General features: G+C 39.9%; 2 protein-coding genes across 2 annotated transcripts; one reads left to right on the forward strand and one right to left on the reverse strand.

Moving 5' to 3' along the window:
* Positions 1 to 3: 3 nt before the first annotated feature.
* Positions 4 to 628, reverse strand: LOC133913853 (uncharacterized). Its single transcript, XM_062357136.1, has 2 exons — positions 385 to 628; positions 4 to 264 (listed from the first exon to the last, which is right to left on the reverse strand). The coding sequence occupies exons 1-2, from the start codon at positions 563 to 565 to the stop codon at positions 149 to 151; spliced, it is 297 nt and encodes a 98-aa protein (XP_062213120.1). The 5' UTR covers positions 566 to 628; the 3' UTR covers positions 4 to 148.
* An 8,998-nt stretch (positions 629 to 9,626) lies between these two features.
* Positions 9,627 to 19,148, forward strand: LOC133913854 (COP1-interacting protein 7-like). Its single transcript, XM_062357137.1, has 13 exons — positions 9,627 to 10,168; positions 10,567 to 10,746; positions 10,833 to 10,953; positions 11,030 to 11,069; positions 11,740 to 11,792; positions 11,888 to 11,949; positions 12,331 to 12,483; positions 13,634 to 13,842; positions 14,265 to 15,748; positions 16,678 to 17,598; positions 17,778 to 18,153; positions 18,514 to 18,567; positions 18,667 to 19,148. Exons 1-13 carry the CDS (start codon positions 10,110 to 10,112, stop codon positions 18,726 to 18,728), a joined length of 3,774 nt encoding a protein of 1,257 aa, XP_062213121.1. The 5' UTR covers positions 9,627 to 10,109; the 3' UTR covers positions 18,729 to 19,148.
* The last annotated feature ends 486 nt before the right edge of the window (positions 19,149 to 19,634 follow it).

A 19,634-nucleotide genomic window follows, 5' to 3' on the forward strand; every position in this document is an offset into this window, starting at 1 on the left:
AGGTAGATGTAATATATAATTTCAATTTTTTTTTCATATATCAATTAGCCGGTCACACGAATTGGAGCGAGTACATCGATGCCGATCCCGAATATATATTGCAGCAGCAGTTGAATGCCTGTGGTGTTGGTGGAGGGAGGTGGATTGGTTAGTTTTTGGGTCCATCGTCAGCAGGTTTGAGCCCCCGGAGTACAGACACTGCTCCTCCCTCTTGTGCTGCCGCTGAGTTATTTTCTGGTGATGCCACACTCAGGGTTGAAATTCCTGCTCAGAATCAACCAATACAGATCATGAGCAAGTACGTGAAGGACCGGCGAGAAGAAATTAATCATGCATGCATGCATGGTGATCGAATCGATTAGGAAGCCCCAACAACGTACGTACCGATTTGTCCCATGCATGCGCTGGTGCAGGAGAGTTGGCAGATGAAGCCCCAGCTGCCGTTGCAGCCTGCGGCGACGCACTCGTCGCGGCAGTTGCCCTGCGCCGGCAGCGGAGCCGTCGCCAGCAGCACGCAGCATAGCAACGCTGCCAACAACCTCGTCGTTCCCGTCGCCGACTCCATCTCCTCTCCTCTCCTGATCAGATGATCTCTCTCTCCTCTCCTGTGTGTATGTGTGTTACCTAGTATGGGTAGAGAGAGAGATGACGAAAGGGAGGGGTCGATTGTATCTCTATTTATGCGTTCTCTGCATGCATATAGATGCGGTGGTCGTTCCGTAGCCATCCATCGTACCCATGCATGAATTAGTGATCTATACCTGGAGCTGTAAACGACGAGTAGAAAAGAACAGAGATATTAATAGCAATACAATGATGGATGGGTTGCAGAAGACCAGAGCAAAAAGCTATATATATCTTCCATCGATATACTTATATATTAGTTTGTCTCTGTTCCAAAAAAGATATATTAATTTGTCTCGCTAGCTTACCTGCATGCATCTTTCCTTACCGTTTTAACAAATTACCAACAACATAATTCACTACAAACTCATTATCCACAGTTACGATAGATACTTAACCAAATATACTAGTATATAAACTATTGGCCACTTGCAAAGAAATTGTGAAGAAAAGTTGTTAGTCTTGTAGTGAGTTAATCAATGCTGCCACCCTGGCCCACTGAACAAAGACTTAGCAACTAACTAATCAGACGATTATATAAGGATTGATGCATCCTCGATTTCGCCCTCCTACCGCGCGCAACCACCTCATCATCATTACGTTGCATGCACTGCTCTCTTCATGCATCCATGATTTATTTAATTAATACTCCATCAGTCCAGGAATCTTAGGCGTGTTTCTCTACAGCAGCTATATATACCAAGGATCTACTTAAAATGACTCATTTGTCCCTAGTCTATTCCTTGGGTACCCATTAATACATTCTTTGGTGGCCACTGCAGCAGCTCAGCTCTATTTGTTTCAGCTAGAGACCATAGATTATGATTCATAATCTGCTAGCTGAAATAAATAAATACTCGTCATAATTTAACTTGTAACAATTCAGTTTCCAGATTGTAATAATTTAATAATTCGGGTTCCACCAACTTACGCAGATTATACAATCTAACTTCTTATAATCTAATTTTTTATAATATAAAATCTACAAATTACTTTTCACAATCTTTAGCTAAAATACAGACGCTCAATGACTAGTGCATGCATATTTAATGCAGAGTAGACCATACGTCTCAAGCTTTTCCAACTGAACCATCAACCCAAGCTATACTATGCCCCGCCAAATGAAAATTTCCACTTTGCATAATCGATTAGTACTGACGTTAATGAGAGTTTGAACGAAAAATTAGAGGCCGCCTAATGCAGTTTTAAATGAAAATTAGATTAACGCCAAGCTTGTGCATGCATGGATATAAATACTGGATATTTCTGGTAGTACATTAGTGTAAGCAGTGGAGTCACCATTGCCTGACATGAATGAACCATTCCATGATGGCCACCGAGGTAAGCTAGGAGTACAACCTCTGCACATTTGTCTTGTTCTTTTTTTTTTTTTGCGTTTCAGTAATCAGATTGTCTTTTTTCTAACTCAATTTCAACGGGCCTAATGAAACTGATGGCCTTGATGAACACTCTGGTAAGGTACTACTAGTCCCTCTTTTTTGGGTTCAATAGAGCTGCTTATATTTTTCATGTACTTTATGTTTCACCAATGGGTTCTCCATCTTCTTCATCCTCCTCGATGATCTTTCATGCTCATGGAGTTCTTATTGTTTTCTCTGTTCATTTTCATGGTGCTTTCATGGAGAGCAGCTGGTGTGTTCACTATATACGCATGCATGCAACCGTTATGACTTCTTTGCATCAAGTACGAAACAACCAGCATTGGCCAACAAACGTAGTTAATGACCGGTACTCCTGACCAAAATCAGCAAAACATACATGGGAAAGCAAACTATCTTAGATTCCAAGATAAAAATCAGAGGAAAAAACACGCCTAAGAATCCTAGACGGAGGGAGTAGTAATTAAGATGGGAATCACACAATCAATATATATATACACATATATACATATATATACATATACATATACATACATACACACATACACACACACACACACACACACACACACACACATATATATATATATATATATATATATATATATATATATAGGAAAACTAGTCTATACTCCTGGGAGTACATACTCCTTACTATGATATACCACATAAATGAATTGGATATACTCTTTTATCACTATGAGTATACTTATATACTCATTCTAAGATACTCCAATGTGAAATACATGAAAAAATTGAAAAGAAGTCCATCAATTTTAATAGATTTTGATAATACCTTCATATTTGTACATAAAATGTAATATACTCAAAAAAAATATGTACAAACCACCTAAAAAAGTATACATACCACTTAGATGATCTTATATTCTCACATGCTCTATGTACATACCATTTATCACATGAGATACTTCATATATTATGAGATACGTATGTGAGAGTACATACTCCCAGGAGTACCAAATATGCTTCATATATATATATATATATATATATATATATATATATATATATATATATATATAGGACACCTATTCTATACTCTTAGGAGTATGTACTCCCACATGCAATATACCACCTAAACAAACACTTTATACTCTTTTATCATTTTTAGTATACTCTAATACTAATTCTAAGATACTCCAATATGAGTTGTATGAAAAAAAATTCAATGTTAGCCTTTCATTTTTGCTATATACTCTTTTTTATACATAAAAGAAGTATATACGCAAATTATGATAAAAATCATGGAATTTCATAAAAAATTTCGTGGGATTTGTATTGTAGTATCTTATAATTACTAATGAAGTATATTTAAAGTGATAAAGAAGTATAACACACGTGTAAAAGTGGTATATGAGAGGTGGGAGTACATATACCCAGGAGTATATATATATATATAGGAAAACTAGTATGTACTCCTGGGTATATGTACTCCCACCTCTCATATACCACTTTTACATGTGTGTTATACTTCTTTATCACTTTAAATATACTTCATTAGTAATTATAAGATACTACAATACAAATCCCACGAAATTTTTTATGAAATTCCATGATTTTTATCATAATTTGCGTATATACTTCTTTTATGTATAAAAAAGAGTATATAGCAAAAATGAAAGGCTAACATTGAATTTTTTTTCATACAACTCATATTGGAGTATCTTAGAATTAGTATTAGAGTATACTAAAAATGATAAAAGAGTATAAAGTGTTTGTTTAGGTGGTATATTGCATGTGGAAGTACATACTCCTAGGAGTATAGAATAGGTGTCCTATATATATATATATATATATATATATATATATATATATATATATATATATATATATATATATAGCAAGGCTATTTTACGCCTATCCGCAAAATAGCCTCGCGTTGCGCACTGGCCGGCCGAACCAGCCTACCAGCGACAATAACTGGACCAGCTTGCGTCACGTCACCAAATATTTCTATCCACCAGCATATCCGAATCTTAAAAATGCAATATCTCTAGAACCACAAATCCGATTTCTGATCCGTTTGAAGTATATTGTTGGAAAAAATGTGCTTAACAAAATGAGATCTATGAAGACTATATTTTAATGAAATTTTAGGCTCGTAACGAAGTTACGTAACATAGTTACAGCATTGTAGATACTCCAGTTACAACATATAGAACACTACAGTTACAACATAGTAAACTGCATTGTTGAGTGTCAACTGTATTGTTTGATCGGGAAAGATAGATACTCTATTTACAACATAGTGAACACTACAGTTACAACATGTCTAACAGTGCAATTGCAACATGGTCAAGCAGTACAGTTGCAACATGAAAAAAATAAAATCAAATAAATTACATCATGCAACTAAGAGCAATTACAACATGTCTAACACTGCAGTTATAATGTGCATATCAAATCAATTGCATCATGCAACTAACATTGCAATTACAACATGATTGTATTTACAACATGATCAAGCAATACAGTTGCAACATGAAAAAATAAAGTAAAATCAATTGCATCATGCTACTAACACTGCATAATATGTTGTAACACTACAGCTATAACATAGTAGATAATCTAGTTACAACATACTAAACATTGCAGTTACAACATATCTAATAGTACAGTAGCGATATGGTCAAGTAATACAGTTGCAACATAAAAAAATCAAATCAAATCAATAGCAGCATGCAACTAAGAGCAATTACAACATGTCTAAACACTGCAATTACAACATGCATATCAAAACTACATAGTCAAGCAATACAGTTGCAACATGAAAAAAAACAAATCAATTGCATCATGCAACTAATATTGCATCATGATAGACACTTTAGTTATAACATAGTGAACACTACAGTTACAACATCGTAGATAATCTAGTTACAAATATGTTGAACAGTACAGTTATAACATTACCGATGCTTTATGTTTGTAGTTGCTACTAATAGTTGCAATCACTTTATATTGCATATTGTAACTCCTCTATGCAGTTACAACATGCAATCACATAGGGGTTGCCGCTCGGTCGGGCGTGCTCTATGCCTGTGCGCATGCTGCACTAATAGTTGTAAGTGCAATGTTCACCATGTTGTAATTCCTCTATGCACGTAGTAGTAACTAGTTGCAAAATCGTTGCTCATGGGTGGGGATGTGTCTGGTCATCCAGTGGGCCTGCAGGTGGGTGGATGGGAGTGAGCTGGGTCAGTGAGGCTAGCTGTGCGCGTTAGAAATTTGGTTCGTTGCTCGGTCAGGTGTGCTCTGTGCCTATGCGCATGCTGCATGCAAATTGCGCATAGATACAGAATAGCATTCCACTACATATATACATATATAAATAGATAGAAAGCCTATATATACATGCATATAGATAGATATGCTTTACAAATTAACGTACATGCAAGCTACCACATGCATGCATGTTTAATTTATACCCGGCCCCGATCGATCGAAGAAGCTTCATATACATCATGTGAAGAATAGCCTTTTTCTTTTTCTTTCTCTTGTTGACCAATTAGTGAGCCCAAGAAAACAATGCTAGCTAGCTATTTCTGTTATTCCCTTCTGTGGGGGCTGGCTACTCTCAGCATGGGGGAACATGTTAATTGTATCTCGATCCAGTGAGAATTATACATCGCCAAATAGCGTAATTACTTTTATACGTACATGCATTTAAATTTGGCCTAGCTAGTGTTGATTAGGGAAATTAAGCTTCTCTCTAGCATATATGTGTTTTGATTAGTTTCATATATTCAGACGATAGGTGATGTTGTGCCGCAACTAACGGGACAAGAGGGGCACTCAACTAACTGATGGTTGGTTTGTTTGATTTATCTATGAAAAGACTTTATCTCTCTGTATACATGCATATATATATATATACACTATATGTATATTCTGCAGGTATACTCACTATAGTTCATATCTGTACACACCCTACAAATTGTAACTCACAGTGTTTCGGGTTGTAATTGGGGGATGTGCGCAGTGCGAATAACAAGTTCTAACTTACAGTGTTATCTTCTTGTGTTGCAATTATGCATTTATGGATGTAAAATTGTAACTGGTTTACCTAACAAGTTGTAACTCGCAGTATTTCGAGTTGTAACTGGGGGATGTGCGCAGTGTGTTGTAACTCACCAGTGTTAGCTTCTCGTGTTGCAATTATACATTTCTGGACGTAAAGTTGTAACTGGTCTACCTAACAAATTGTAACTGATAGTGTTTCGGGTTGTAACTGAGGCATGTGCGCAGTGTGAATAACAAGTTATAACTCATAGTGTTAGCTTCTCGTGTTGCAATTATACATTTTTGGACGTGAAGTTGTAATTAGTCTACCTAATAAGTTGTAACTCACAGTGTTTCGGGTTGTAACTAGGGGATGTGCGCAGTGCTGTCGGTGGGTGAACACCGCAAGCGGGGATCCTGAGGAACCCCCTTTGGAGATTCGGCCGGGGGGCTGATTTTGGATCTACCTCGTACGTGGATTTAATGCGAATACGTGAGATCTAGGCGGGATGGATGATCGTCGGCTAGTGAGAGTAAATGCTCAAGGGATTTTAGATAGGTTTGGGCTGCACGGAGCGTAATACCTTACTCCTGTGTGTATGCTATTAATGCTCTGGGAATACCTTTCTCTGGATCTCTTGTGTTATAAGATTTTTTGTCTAAGTCTAGAGCTTCGGTCTTGCTTCGAGCTTGGTGAACCTTTGCTCAGCTTCTCAGACTTCTAAGACCTGTTGCCGTCTGCCTCTAGCTTGTCTTTCTCCGGAGAGCACCCCCTTTTATCCTGTCGGGGGAGGCTTGACGTGCCTAGAAACGGGGGCACGAGTTCCCATACGCCATAAATGAAAAGCAACCATCATGGGGCTGCAGTTTGACGTTACAGGGGATTGAAAAATGTGTCTCCGGCCGGTCTTGTCACCCATTACGCTCAACTTTAGCAGGTACAGGGGGGCCCACCCGGCAGCCGCCGAACTGCTCCGCACGCCCTCTCGGTCAGAGCGGGTCTGACACAGCAACGGGGCAGGCGATATGCCTCGAGCCCAGCGACGACATCTCCAAGCTGTTTCTTTTATGGGCCCTGCAGGGTGACGTGTGATGGGACTCGTCGCATTAAATGTCCCCACGCCTTCCTACCAGGCGGTGGCAGGGCCTGACGTACTCAGTACGACAGGCGTGGGGGGAGTGGTTGGAAGTGACAGACCATGCTCCCTCTTAAATGCAGCATCGGGCTTATCACCAATTGACACCTCACCGCTGAGCCCTTATGGGGTCCACCGGCAAGGGGCTTCTTAGGTCCTCGGGGAACTCTAGGTGATCGAGGACTACTGTTCATAGCCCCGAGCGCCCCCTCCCGGAACTGCCTCTTCTCGGGTCCTCGGGCAACTACGGGTACTCGGGGACCACTGTTCATGGCCCCGAGCACCCCTCCCGAAACTGGTTCTTCTCAGGTCCTCGGGGAACTATGGGTACTCGGGGACCACTGTTTATGGCCCCGAGCACCTCTCCCGGAACTGGCTCTTTTCGGGTCCTCGGAGAGCTACGGGTACTCGAAGACCACTGTTCATGGCCCCGAGCATCCCTCCCGGAACTGGTTCTTCTCGGGTTCTCTGGGAACTACGGGTACTCGGAGATCACTGTTCATGACCCCGAGCACCCCTCCCAGAATTGGTTCTTCTCGGATCCTCAGGGGAAGGCGCCACGTGACACTCTGCTTATCTGGCCTCGGGACTCGGAGACCCCTGGTTCCTATGTCATCGACAAGTGCGAATAGCAACTGCCCACAGACGCAGAATAGCCTCGCCGTGTGTGTATTATACACACACACACACTGTATGTATATTCTGCAGGTATGCTCACTATAGTTCATGTCTGTGCACACTCCATAAGTTGTATTGTTTCAGGTTGTAACTCACAGTGCTTCGAGTTGTAACTGAGGGATGTGTGCAGTGCGAATAACAAGTTGTAACTCACAGTGTTAGCTTCTCGTGTTGCAATTATGCATTTATGGACGTGAAGTTGTAACTGGTCTACCTAACAAGTTGTAATTCACAGTGTTTCGAGTTGTAATTGGGCGATGTGCGTAGTACGAATAACAAGTTGTAACTCACAGTGTTAGCTTCTCGTGTTGCAATTATGTATTTCTAGACATGAAGTTGTAACTGGTCTACTTAACAAGTTATAACTTACAGTGTTTCGAGTTGTAATTAGGGATGTGCGTAGTGCGAATAACAAGTTGTAACTCACAGTGTTAGCTTCTCGTGTTGCATTTATGCATTTCTGGACGTAAAATTGTAACTAGTCTACCAAACAAGTTATAACTCACAGTGTTTTGGATTGTAACCGAGGAATATACGCAGTGCGAATAGCAACTGCGCATATCGTAGAATAGCCTCACCATATATATATATATATATATATATATATATATATATATGCTATTTTACATTCCAGATGCATCATATTATTCTACACCTACTGAACAAAATTTCAGTAGTAAAACATGATTCAGTAGTTACTACTAAAATTTTATTCAGTAGGTATTATTTAATACGTTAGACCATAGGAGGAAAATAACACTTATATATATTTCATTCCTCAAAGTTCATGTCTTGATTACTTTAATTTGTTTCTGTCATCTGTCAGTGGAGATCACCGAATTCACCCTCCACTACTTTTACTTTTAGTGTAAGATAAGAAAGGGGGAAAACAAAACAAGAGCTTAACTACCAGATAGCTGCTTTCAATTCACTTTGTAGATGAGATTGAGACGTCGTGGTCCCTTAGAAACAAATCTAGTCTTGCATTAGAACCTTCCCACGGAAACCAAACTGAAAACAAAGCGAAATCTCTCTTTTAATCTATCTGAGATAAGCTCACCAACTATATATATATCTCTCTTCTGAGGGGGTTCCTTTTTGCTTGTTCGTCACAATCCAAAGCCCTTACAATCTTATCATTCTTGCTAAGTAGTACCTAACTGGAATGTAATCTAAGAATTTTTTTTTTCGAGTGAGTGATCTAAGAATTCCATGGGAAACAATATAATTACCGTCAGAAACAGAAAGAAAAAAAGTTTTTTTTGGAACAAGGAAAAAAAATTCATGCAGAAGAAAGGAAGTATCCGTACATCTCATCTTGAACTTATATATGTTCATGGTATATATGAGTGTCCTGTTTTTATCTGCTTTTAACCCATAGGAAAATAAATGATATGAAAATTTCTCTAAGTAAATGCTCCCCTCTTGAGCATCTCCAACAATACAAATAGCTACTATCTATAAGAGTTTTACATATCACCAATAGATAGTACAATAGTTAACTTCTTCAATAGTATAATTATAGCATTATTCATAAAATTAATGTAGATACCACATGCAATAAACTATAATATCATTGTATTTAATGATTGAGACTATATACTGATCAATAACTATTGTTTCTCTCTCTTCATCATTTTCTCCTACACATGAGCAAAAATCTGATGTTATCTCACTCGGTGGCCAGGTTCATGGACCATTCCAAGTCCAAGAAAATTACAATGCTATTTTATGGTGTATTACTTGAAAATTAAATAGTTGCTATATACGCGATGAAGTGATGCACTTAGTTCTTTTTTCTCTAGTTTCGCTACTGATCTCACTTATAGCTAGTTAGAATGGATTGTTGAAGACGCTAAAATATGTTAATTTTCCTCCACCAACTGCAATTCGGCCAGACTCTTCCTCCCACCGTTTTCTTCAGTAAAAGCAAACTCCCCGCCCCCTCCCTGTCTGCAGTTTGCACTCACCCACAGTACCCTTGCTACTTAATTATCGCCTCTTTTGTTAGTTAATTTGCACAAGAATTTCCCCTCCTGTTGTTCATGCTCTTGAATTCCTTTACAGCGTTTTTATCTAAATTCTTCCTTACCTGCATTTCCTCCTCCTCCAACATTTATACTCTTCAATTCCTTCCCAAGCACACCACTCTCCTTCTGCCTTCTGATCCAAGACCCATTTGGTTTGGTTCAATCCTTCTTCCTGCAAGAAGATCTGACACGGAAGGGAAATCCACAAGAATTGTTGTGCAATGAGGCCGGACACGCGGCTTGAATCGGCGGTGTTCCAGCTCACCCCCACCCGCACCAGGTGAGTGGGCTGCCGGATCTGCTCAAGAAAGAAACTCGCACTTCTTTGACAATTTTTTTTTGGAGGGGTTTCCTTTGCCTTTGGTGATGCGACCCAATAGAGGAACATGGGGTATGCTGCCAAATCCAAATTGGAATACCGGACATGGCAAAGTCGCCATCTTTCTTCGAGCTGAGAACACGGATGATGATATCTCATTGTCCCCGTGAAATGGCAAAAGCTTTCGCATTTGTCTTATACGTAGGCTTCAGCATCTCAATAGTGTGGGTGGTTCTAACTGCAGCGTTAGATCTGATGTATTCGTGCTCTTAATTGCTTGCTGTTGTATGCAATGCCCAACTTGCAGTAAGCGCACCAGTCCATCACACATAGTGATTCTCTGTTCCCCCATTTTCTAGGTGTGATTTAGTTGTGGTAACAGATGGACGGAAGGAGAAGATAGCCTCCGGTTTGCTGAACCCATTCATCGCACATCTGAAGGTTGCACAAGAACAGATTGCCAAGGGAGGCTATTCGATCACGCTTGAGCCACATCCAGAGATTGATGCACCATGGTTTACAAGGGGCACGGTGGAGAGGTTGGTGCTGGGGTTCCGTTCATCGTATCAGGCAATTGCTCGTCGCACTGTCAGGTGGTGCTGATTTGCATGGTTGGTCTTGGCAGGTTTGTTCGTTTTGTGAGTACTCCAGAGGTCCTGGAGAGGGTGAAGACAACAGAGTCTGAGATACTGCAGATTGACGATGCCATTGCTGTCCAGGGCAATGATAATCATAGCTTGAGATCTGTAAGTAGATAACTGTAGCTGATTAGCGTGTCAATAATATCAGAAAGATGAGATGTTCTTCTTTTCACTTTCTTAGGTGGAAGACCATAATGGGAAATCAGTGGACTGTTTGGAAGGTAAAACACTGACCTGCTTTTCTTGTTTCTTTCATCATGATTCAGAACAGACAGCATATCAGTGGAGCTTTTTGTTTCATTACCTAACTATTCGACAATACTTATTGGTAACTTTAAAAAAGCTTATGCACTTCCTTGGACCACAAAACTTATCAAATTGCAGTTCAGGATGTGTTGTTGTTTTAGAATTTATTCATCATAGAGTTTAGTGCAATGTAACATCAGGCACAATGCCGAGTTAGGTACAGATAACTCTATTTGAAAATACTAGTCTGTACAAGGGAAATGTGTATACTGCTTCGTGCAAGAGCAATCTTGGCTAGTTTTACTTTTGCTAGCTTACTAGAAGCTGTTCATTTTAAGGTCGAGGTAATTATCGCTTAATGATGAATTTAGGAAGAGTTTACTCTCATTCAACTACTTTAATACGGACCACACTTTCTCTTTGTGGTATTCCACCTCTTGCTTGCTTCTGATCCATAGGAACAGAGGTCAGGAGCTACTGGCAGGGTGCTGCATTCAATCTGACTGATATCAACATGAAAAACTGGATAAAAATCATGTTTTTCATTAAGGATGGATCTGAGCTGCAATTTGATTTGGAGCCATCTGTTGTAATTTTTTGCCCTATTGCCTTGTCGCTGAATGTACCTTATCTATCTGTTTACAGGTAGCAAGATGAGTTATGATCCTGATGCAGATAAGACACTTGTTCCGTATAAGGTAAAGTTGTACGCATAAACCTGCATTTTTCTTTCTGCAAAAAAAATTATGGTGAAATGTCGTTACTAATTTTAATAATTCCTTATTGTTGGCAGCCTAGCACGCAGCCAACTCCACCAGTGCAGAATCACAATGCAACACAGGAGGAGAATTCAAAGTATTCATATGTCTAATGCCCCCTCTCCCGTTTATTTCTGTAGCGTGGTACTTAGAGTATTTCATGTTTGGCAATGATACTAGTCTACATGGGAAACATTTAGTGTCTTAACTAAAATTAATCTTTTTTACAGAGTAACATATGCTTCATTTAATGAAGCAATGCAATTCATTTCCTACTTTATCTGCATCAATTTACAGAGTAACATATGCTTCATTTTTTTTACAACTTTATCTGCATCCCTTTATTTTTGGATGAGGTCTTTATGTGTGCTTTTTTGGAGAAGTGTTGATCTGTACTGTGGTGTTTGCAAGAGGTATTTAGCTGCATTATAGAATGATGTTGTTGGTATCATCTTAATACACACTTCTTATTTTGTAGAGTTCAACTGCTCAGAGTTCTGGAGACTCGAAAGACAGTCTTACGCAAAGAGCAGGCTATGGCCTTTGCACGTGCTGTAGCAGCGGGGTTTGATATTGACAACTTGGTGTACTTGATCACATTTGCGGAGCATTTTGGTGCTTCACGCTTGATGTAAGTATAACACTCTTATGGCTAGCTTGCTACATTGGATTTCTGCTAATTTATCTGCCCCTGACTTTCTTGTATTACTCTGGTGCCAATACAATGTTGTGGGAGCCAGGGTAACCATAGGCCATTTTCCAAATGGAATAAATCTACTTCACCCCCCACCTATTGAGGTTTGTCTACTTCACCCCCCCACCTATGAAACAGTCTAAATAACCCCCCCGAACTATCCAAAACCGTCTAAATAACCCCCTAGGGCGGTTGTAGAGGTGGTTTTGCCTACATGAACAGTGACCGACACCCCTAAGAGATCTCCTTCCTTTCTCTGATCCAATAGGAGATCTTCCCAAGCTCTAAAAATTCTAACATGATTTTTGTGGGATACTATAATTCATATGCAACCCATTTTGATTAGTTTGGCCCAAAAAGCCTGAGCCAAATTCAAAGCTTAAAATAATTTTAGAAATTAGTCCATGTCTTATGAAGGATATTAGTGATTTTTCTCAGATTTTAGGGAATTATTTTGAAGCCTTAAAAATTAGAGCAAGTTAAAAAAGGTTGCAACTTTGAAGAATTTGAATTTGACTCAGGCTTTTTGGGTCAAACCAATCAAAATGTGTTGCATATGAATTATAGTATCCCACAAAAATCATCCTAGAATTTTTGGAGCTTGGGAAGGTCTCCCATTGGATCAGAGAAAGGAGGGAGATCTTTTAGGGGTGTCAGTCACTGTTCAAGTAGGCAAAACCACCTCTAAAACCGCTCTAGGGGGTTATTTAGATGGTTTTGGATAGTTCGGGGGGTTATTTAGACGGTTTCATATGTGGGGGGGGGGGGGGGGAATAGGTGGGGGGTGAAGAGTAGACTTATTCCTTTTCCAAATACTGAAAGCTGTTGCTGTATACAAGTAGCTTCAGCCATATGGTCCTGTCAGTAGCTTACACACCAGGCTGCATGAACCATGCTATGGACATTCTCTTCTTAGACTTTTAGTGCCACACTTGCGCTTATTATGATGATAAATTCATAATAACTGGAAAACTTACTGCCGAATGACCTCCTTGCTCAAGTTACAGAGCTGCCTGAAAGCAAATACTTTCACTGCATTAGCATCAATCATTTATGCTAACTGCTTCAGTGTGTTTTCAATAAATAGGAAGGCATGCACACAATTCATTGAGTTGTGGAAGCAGAAGCATGAAACTGGACAATGGATTGAAGTTGAACCTGAAGCAATATCTGCGCGCTCTGAATTTCCTCCCTTTAATGCTGCTGGCATTATGTTTATGGGAGACAACATGAAGCAAATGGAAACAATGTCTGTTTCCAATGGAGATGCAAACGGCGAAGATGCTTCTAAAGCTGGTATATTTTGATGTCCAAACACTATCCAAATCAGTAAGCTAATTTCTGTTTGGTGTGATGCCTGAACTTGCATTCCACAAGGCAACTTGTTTGTCCCTGAGATTGGATAATTGCTATCCATGAGCCTTCCTTTCTGTGGATTTGCTATGCATTCATTGTGCACGAGATTGTTGACTGTACTTCATTAGTAGCCCATGTTTGATTGTAAGTTTTTGGTTATCTTAAGTGATGGTCGAAATAGTTATTCTAATGCTGCATTTCACTTTGGTAACTTACTTCCAATTTGAACACCACAAACCCCTGAGCAAACACGGTCTCCTACCTTTTTGTTTGTCAATCTGTACGTCATAATTGATACGTGTATTCCCATTTTACTGTAAGTAGTTCCTTGGATCCCAATAATAACTAGTGGTTCTTGACAGATCAGAGGACATCTCAGCACTCAGGAGCTCCCCATGAGTACTTCCACGGTCCATATCAGTCAGCATACCCACCATGGGCAATGCATCCACCTTACTCTTACTATCCTGGGATGAACCCATATTACCCTCCTCCCTATCCCCCAATGGATGATCCCAGGTACCACCACTCAGAAACGAGAATTTCAAGGAAACACTCCTCAGATAGTAAGGACTCGGAAACTTTGTATGACGAAAGTGACCAGAGCAGTTCAGAGAAGGAGACTTCTCATGGTGGCAGGTCCTGTAAAAAGGGTAAAAAGGCGGGCAAGAAGAAGCCCAGTGTTTTTGTCATACAGAATGTAAATGTAACATCAAAAAAGCATGTATTATCAGAGAGCGAGTCACAAACAGGCTCTGATGTAGCATCTGAGGACAGCGATGATTCATACACTAAATCCAGAACAAAAAAGAACAGGAGCTCAAGTTCAAAGAAAAGAGAGGCAAGCCAAATCATTCTTGAGTCTGCAGATAAATATAACGCGGATGAAATGTCTTATGTGCAAGATGGAGACCAAGGGAATTGGAATGCCTTCCAAACTTTCCTACTAAGATCTGATGAGAAGATGAGAGATAATGACGCTGATCTATTTGCCAGTGAAAAAGAACCACCCCCAGCAAGGAGGAAGGAGAGCAGAAGCATTGACGATCCTATTATTTTGGCAGAGCGAGATTCTGCTGATGCCATTGAACGGAATACAATAGGTTTCAATTCAGCGAATGGAAGAATTAGGCCCCGGCAGATGCTGTCCGGTGATGAACTTATGATGTCTGGGGAAGGTAGGAGCTTTGCGGATGATGACATAAAGGAGATCGAAGCTGGAACTGGGGGATACAGGAGAGGAACAAATGATGATTTCATGGTTTATGGACAGGAAAAGCCAATGGACAGAGGGATGTCTTTGGACCCTCTTGCAGAAGTACAGTACAAAAGCAACACACTGGTGGAAAAAAATGCGCACAGTGTGGTGGATGAGTCCTTTATGATACCTCTTAGGTCCACCTCAGAGGATAATCTTGGTCCGGAAAGTCGTACTGCGATTGACATAGATGTTGAACTTCCTCCAACCAATCAGAAAAAATCAGATGCTAAGGCTGGAGGTCAGCTTTTCTATGAGCCAGATGAGTTGATGCCAGAGCGTAGATATGAAGATGTTTCATGTGGATATGATCCGGCAATGGATTATGATGGTCAGATGCAAATTCAACCTGTCACCATGGTTGAAGATGCGCATGTAGAGGATGCATCTTTGAGCATTGAGGATGAAGTAAAGAAGCCAGAGAAAGATAAGAGGCTAAGAAGTTCACAGGAGAGTTTGGATAAAAGAAGAAAAGATGCTTCAGCGAGGAGACTGTCATCATCGAAAGGGCCACTGACTGATGCACAGAAACGTGCACAAAACTTGCGAGCGTACAAAGCGGACCTTCAAAAGGCAAAGAAAGAGCAGGTATCGGTGCATTACTTTCTTAGACCTATCAACTCTTTTATTCTTTTGTTTTACATGCTTCTGTGTGATAATATCCTCTGCTCCTTGCCACTCAGCATTTGTTCTTTTGGTCTGCTTAAAGTAATGAGTAATGTTGTCCAAAAGTTTGAATTTGCAGGTCTAATGTTCTCTTGTTAGTTTTTGAAGAACCTTGTAATTTTGATGTAAAATATGAATATGTGGTTTAATATTATTATAAATACTGCCTCCGGTCCAAGCTCTTGGAACACAGACCAAGGTGATGATGATTTATGCAGCAGTACATGGTTAGCCCACCATCATTTATCAGATGCTTATCTTTTCATGCAATTCCTCCATTAAATAGAGTTTGCTCCTAAAGTGACAAATAATTCTTATTGTCCTCATCTGTCCTTTTAACGAAGGTTTATTTATTGATAAAATTAGTCTAACCTACATTTGGTTTCGAAGGTAGAAATGTTGTTGCCGTAAACTGGGCCATTCCGATTCCAGTCTTACATAGAATCCTATCGTTTACTCCCCATGTATACAAATGATATTTTTGGATATTGGCACGGTCTGCAAGATAGAACTTTTATTACTATTACAATGTGTTGTTGTATTACAATGGAAGTATTTTGATAAATTGAATTGATTCAAATCAACTAGATATTTTTGCTTATATTTGTACTAGAAGTTTGAAAGTTTTGACTGCATCCTCTGAAACGCCATACATTTGCATACAGAGGAGCATTATGGTATTACCATGTAATATATTGGTCTAGATCGTATAATATTTAAAATTTTATTTTTGATGTATCATGATCTGACAGTCTCGACCCTGACAACCTTGGTTGTTGCAGCTAAATTTCTAAAACTTTGCTTATTACTAAGATCTGCAATATTTAACTGGCAACTTTTCGCATTTCCAGGAAGAGGAACAGATCAAACGGCTAGAAAGGCTTAAGCTAGAGAGAGAAAAGAGGATTGCTGCAAGAAGTAGCACTTCTAATACAATATCAGCGCCTCAGCAGGCTAAAGTGAAACCTTTTCATAAGATTTCCCCCAGTACCTACAAGAGTTCAAAGTTCAGCGACACAGAGCCGACATCCTCTTCACCTCTACGAAAAATTCCTGCCAAAACTACCACAGGGACTGATTCCCGAAAAACAGCAAAAGCTAGCAAACTATCTGATAATACAAATGCAGTTAGTAACTCAACCTCATCGTTGACTGAGATGAAGAAAGAGAAAAGTGGGAGAACCAAATCATCCAGTGAGCGATTGAAAAAACTTGCTGAACCTAAAGCCAATGCTTCGACCGACCATTTTTCGAGTTCCAAGTCATCAAGCGCGGACCACTCACGGAGAAGAAGCATGCCACAAGATACCCAGACAAAGAAAATTTCAGCTATAATGCAGCTCGACCAGAGCAAATCGGTAACTCTACCAGCACTGAAAGTCAAATCCCCACAAGCTCCAGCTCTTGTTATGAAAAATGCAATAGCTGCAAAAGAAGCAAAAATGGGTGCAATTACAGCTAAATCACCTCCTACTCCAGAAATTGCTGGTGGAAAAAAAACCAACAGTAACATCTCAAGGATAAACGACAGCGATGACAGTGTGGTGGTTGAGAAAACTGTTGTGATGCTTGAAAATGAGGTGGTTTTAACACCTCCGATCATTCTACATTCTGGAATAATTGCAGAGAAGGAAACTTCTCGTGATGACAGAATGGAGAAGCCCAATCTGGAGTTGGAGTATACTGCCATCAGGGCACCTTCTCCAGTTATTCTTCCCGAGGCTGAGAATCTCGCCATCAAAGGACCTGATGACCAGGTGAACTCATATGAGGTATGGTCTTCTTTACTATCTATGTTTTATTGTTTCTCTGCATGTTATTTCTGATTTGGTATGCAATGCAGCCTTGGGCTGCATAAAGTTGCTTCCGTACTATTAAATTGAATGTACCTAGTTATTTGATTATGATTTCCTTCAGCTCAAAGTGATAAAAAAATGCTTATTTTCACTAGGCGGTGACCGAGTGTCGAAAGGATGGGCTTGAGAGACCAACCTTGGCTACTGTAGATAAGCCCTACCAGGCCCCTTTTGCTAGGGTGACATCATTGGAGAATGCCTCGGCCAACAGTCCAGCTTACCCCCAACAGTTACCTGTGCAAGAATCTGAATCACTTGTGCATGAAGAGACCATTAAGGCTCCAGTACCTGAGCCGGTGTACACAGTTTCAGTTGAGGAGAGTCATGAGGTAAATGAAAAACCTCAAAACAAAGAACCAAAAGGCTTCAGGAAACTTTTGAAATTTGGCAGGAAAAGCTACACTTCAGCCTTGACCGAGGGCGCAATGCATGCTGATGCATCATCAATGGATGAAGCCACTGCAGGAGATGGTATGGTAGTCTGTCCCAAATAATTTGTTAACTGTTTGAATAAGGTTTTTACGGAAGGCCATTCTAAAGGAATTCTGCTAGTATGGCTTAAGAAAGGAACATGAACTCCCAAAAGATAGAAACTTTGGAGGTATTAGAACTTTGATAAGTGACTGTTGGTAATAATATTGGTTTCTCATGGCTGTTTCTTTTTGGGGTTTCCTCTATACCTTTTGTGTTGGTCTTTACCGCTTGCACTTCTCTCTCTCTGTGTGTGTGGGGGGGGGGGGGGGGATCTCCCGGCCTGTACCTTTGAAGGCTTAAATCTGTCCAAGCTGTTGTCGAGTGTTCTTTTCACCTTTGCTGTGCTTAATATTTCAGGTTCAATGCTGAAGAACCTCATTTCACAAGATGACCCTGGCGCTTCCTCTAAAGGTTATTTCTTACATAATTGGTTCTTGATCAGGCATCACTTGAATATTTATTTTTGGAACTTCGTTCGTGGATTGCTCACTATGTTTTACATTGCTACAGCTTCTCGGTCATTCTCCCTACTGTCATCGTTCCGCAGCAAGCACAAGGTCATTGTACTGTGAGGATCAGTCGTGATGGTGGTAATTGGAGGAATAGTACAGTACAGTAAAGTACATACTTTTGGTTTTGGTGATGAGTTTGGAACAGCTTTTTTGTTCCTTTCTAGTACATAATATATACACTCCACTACACAGCGGTTTGTAATCGGCCTATGTGAAGCTTGTGTGTGATGGATGGTTGGTTTGCATTGTATTTGTACATGCACTCTTGTTTTGTACCAAAACTATTTGTGTGACTTTTATGATGGCAGAGCAAAACCTGTTTCGTTGTGTTATGGAATGGCTCATTGGCTCACCAGAGTGATCTGCAGATTGAGGAGAGGAGGAGAAATACATAGATTATTATGTTGACATAAGCAAGTACTGTACACATGTGTTTAATTTTATTGGTGGAATCGAATCCCTTAATATTTTTTGCTATGACGATAATGAATTGTTGATACTCCATACTGTGGTGTCGGCGGGCATGGCAAGGCATCCATTCATCCATTGTATATTGCCCTGCTTGCCCATCCATCAAAATTTATATTTCAAGATTCATTAGCTACTCCCTCCACTTAATTTATATTTCTAGATCCATCGAAATTGCCCATCCATGTGCATGGGAGAAACTAAAAGAAAAGCTGCATGCATGCTGATTCTACATATTCCTACCAACAACAGTTGATGGAAAACACATGTGCCTCTCCTTGGACGGTTCCTGCAATGAGCTAGTGGAGTATACTAGTAGTGTGTATACAATTTTAGGGTCGGCTTAAACATGTAACTGCTTTAACTGATTGAAAGTTGTACGTAAAAGATACTACTATATAAATCTTATAGTATTAGTTGTGTCCATCATATCCCATGCATTATGGAAAAGAGACTTGTATATTACTTAGCTAAGGGATCGAATCCATGTTAAAGCTA

Source organism: Phragmites australis, chromosome 3 (genome assembly GCF_958298935.1).
Source record: "Phragmites australis chromosome 3, lpPhrAust1.1, whole genome shotgun sequence".
Taxonomy (NCBI): domain Eukaryota; kingdom Viridiplantae; phylum Streptophyta; class Magnoliopsida; order Poales; family Poaceae; genus Phragmites; species Phragmites australis.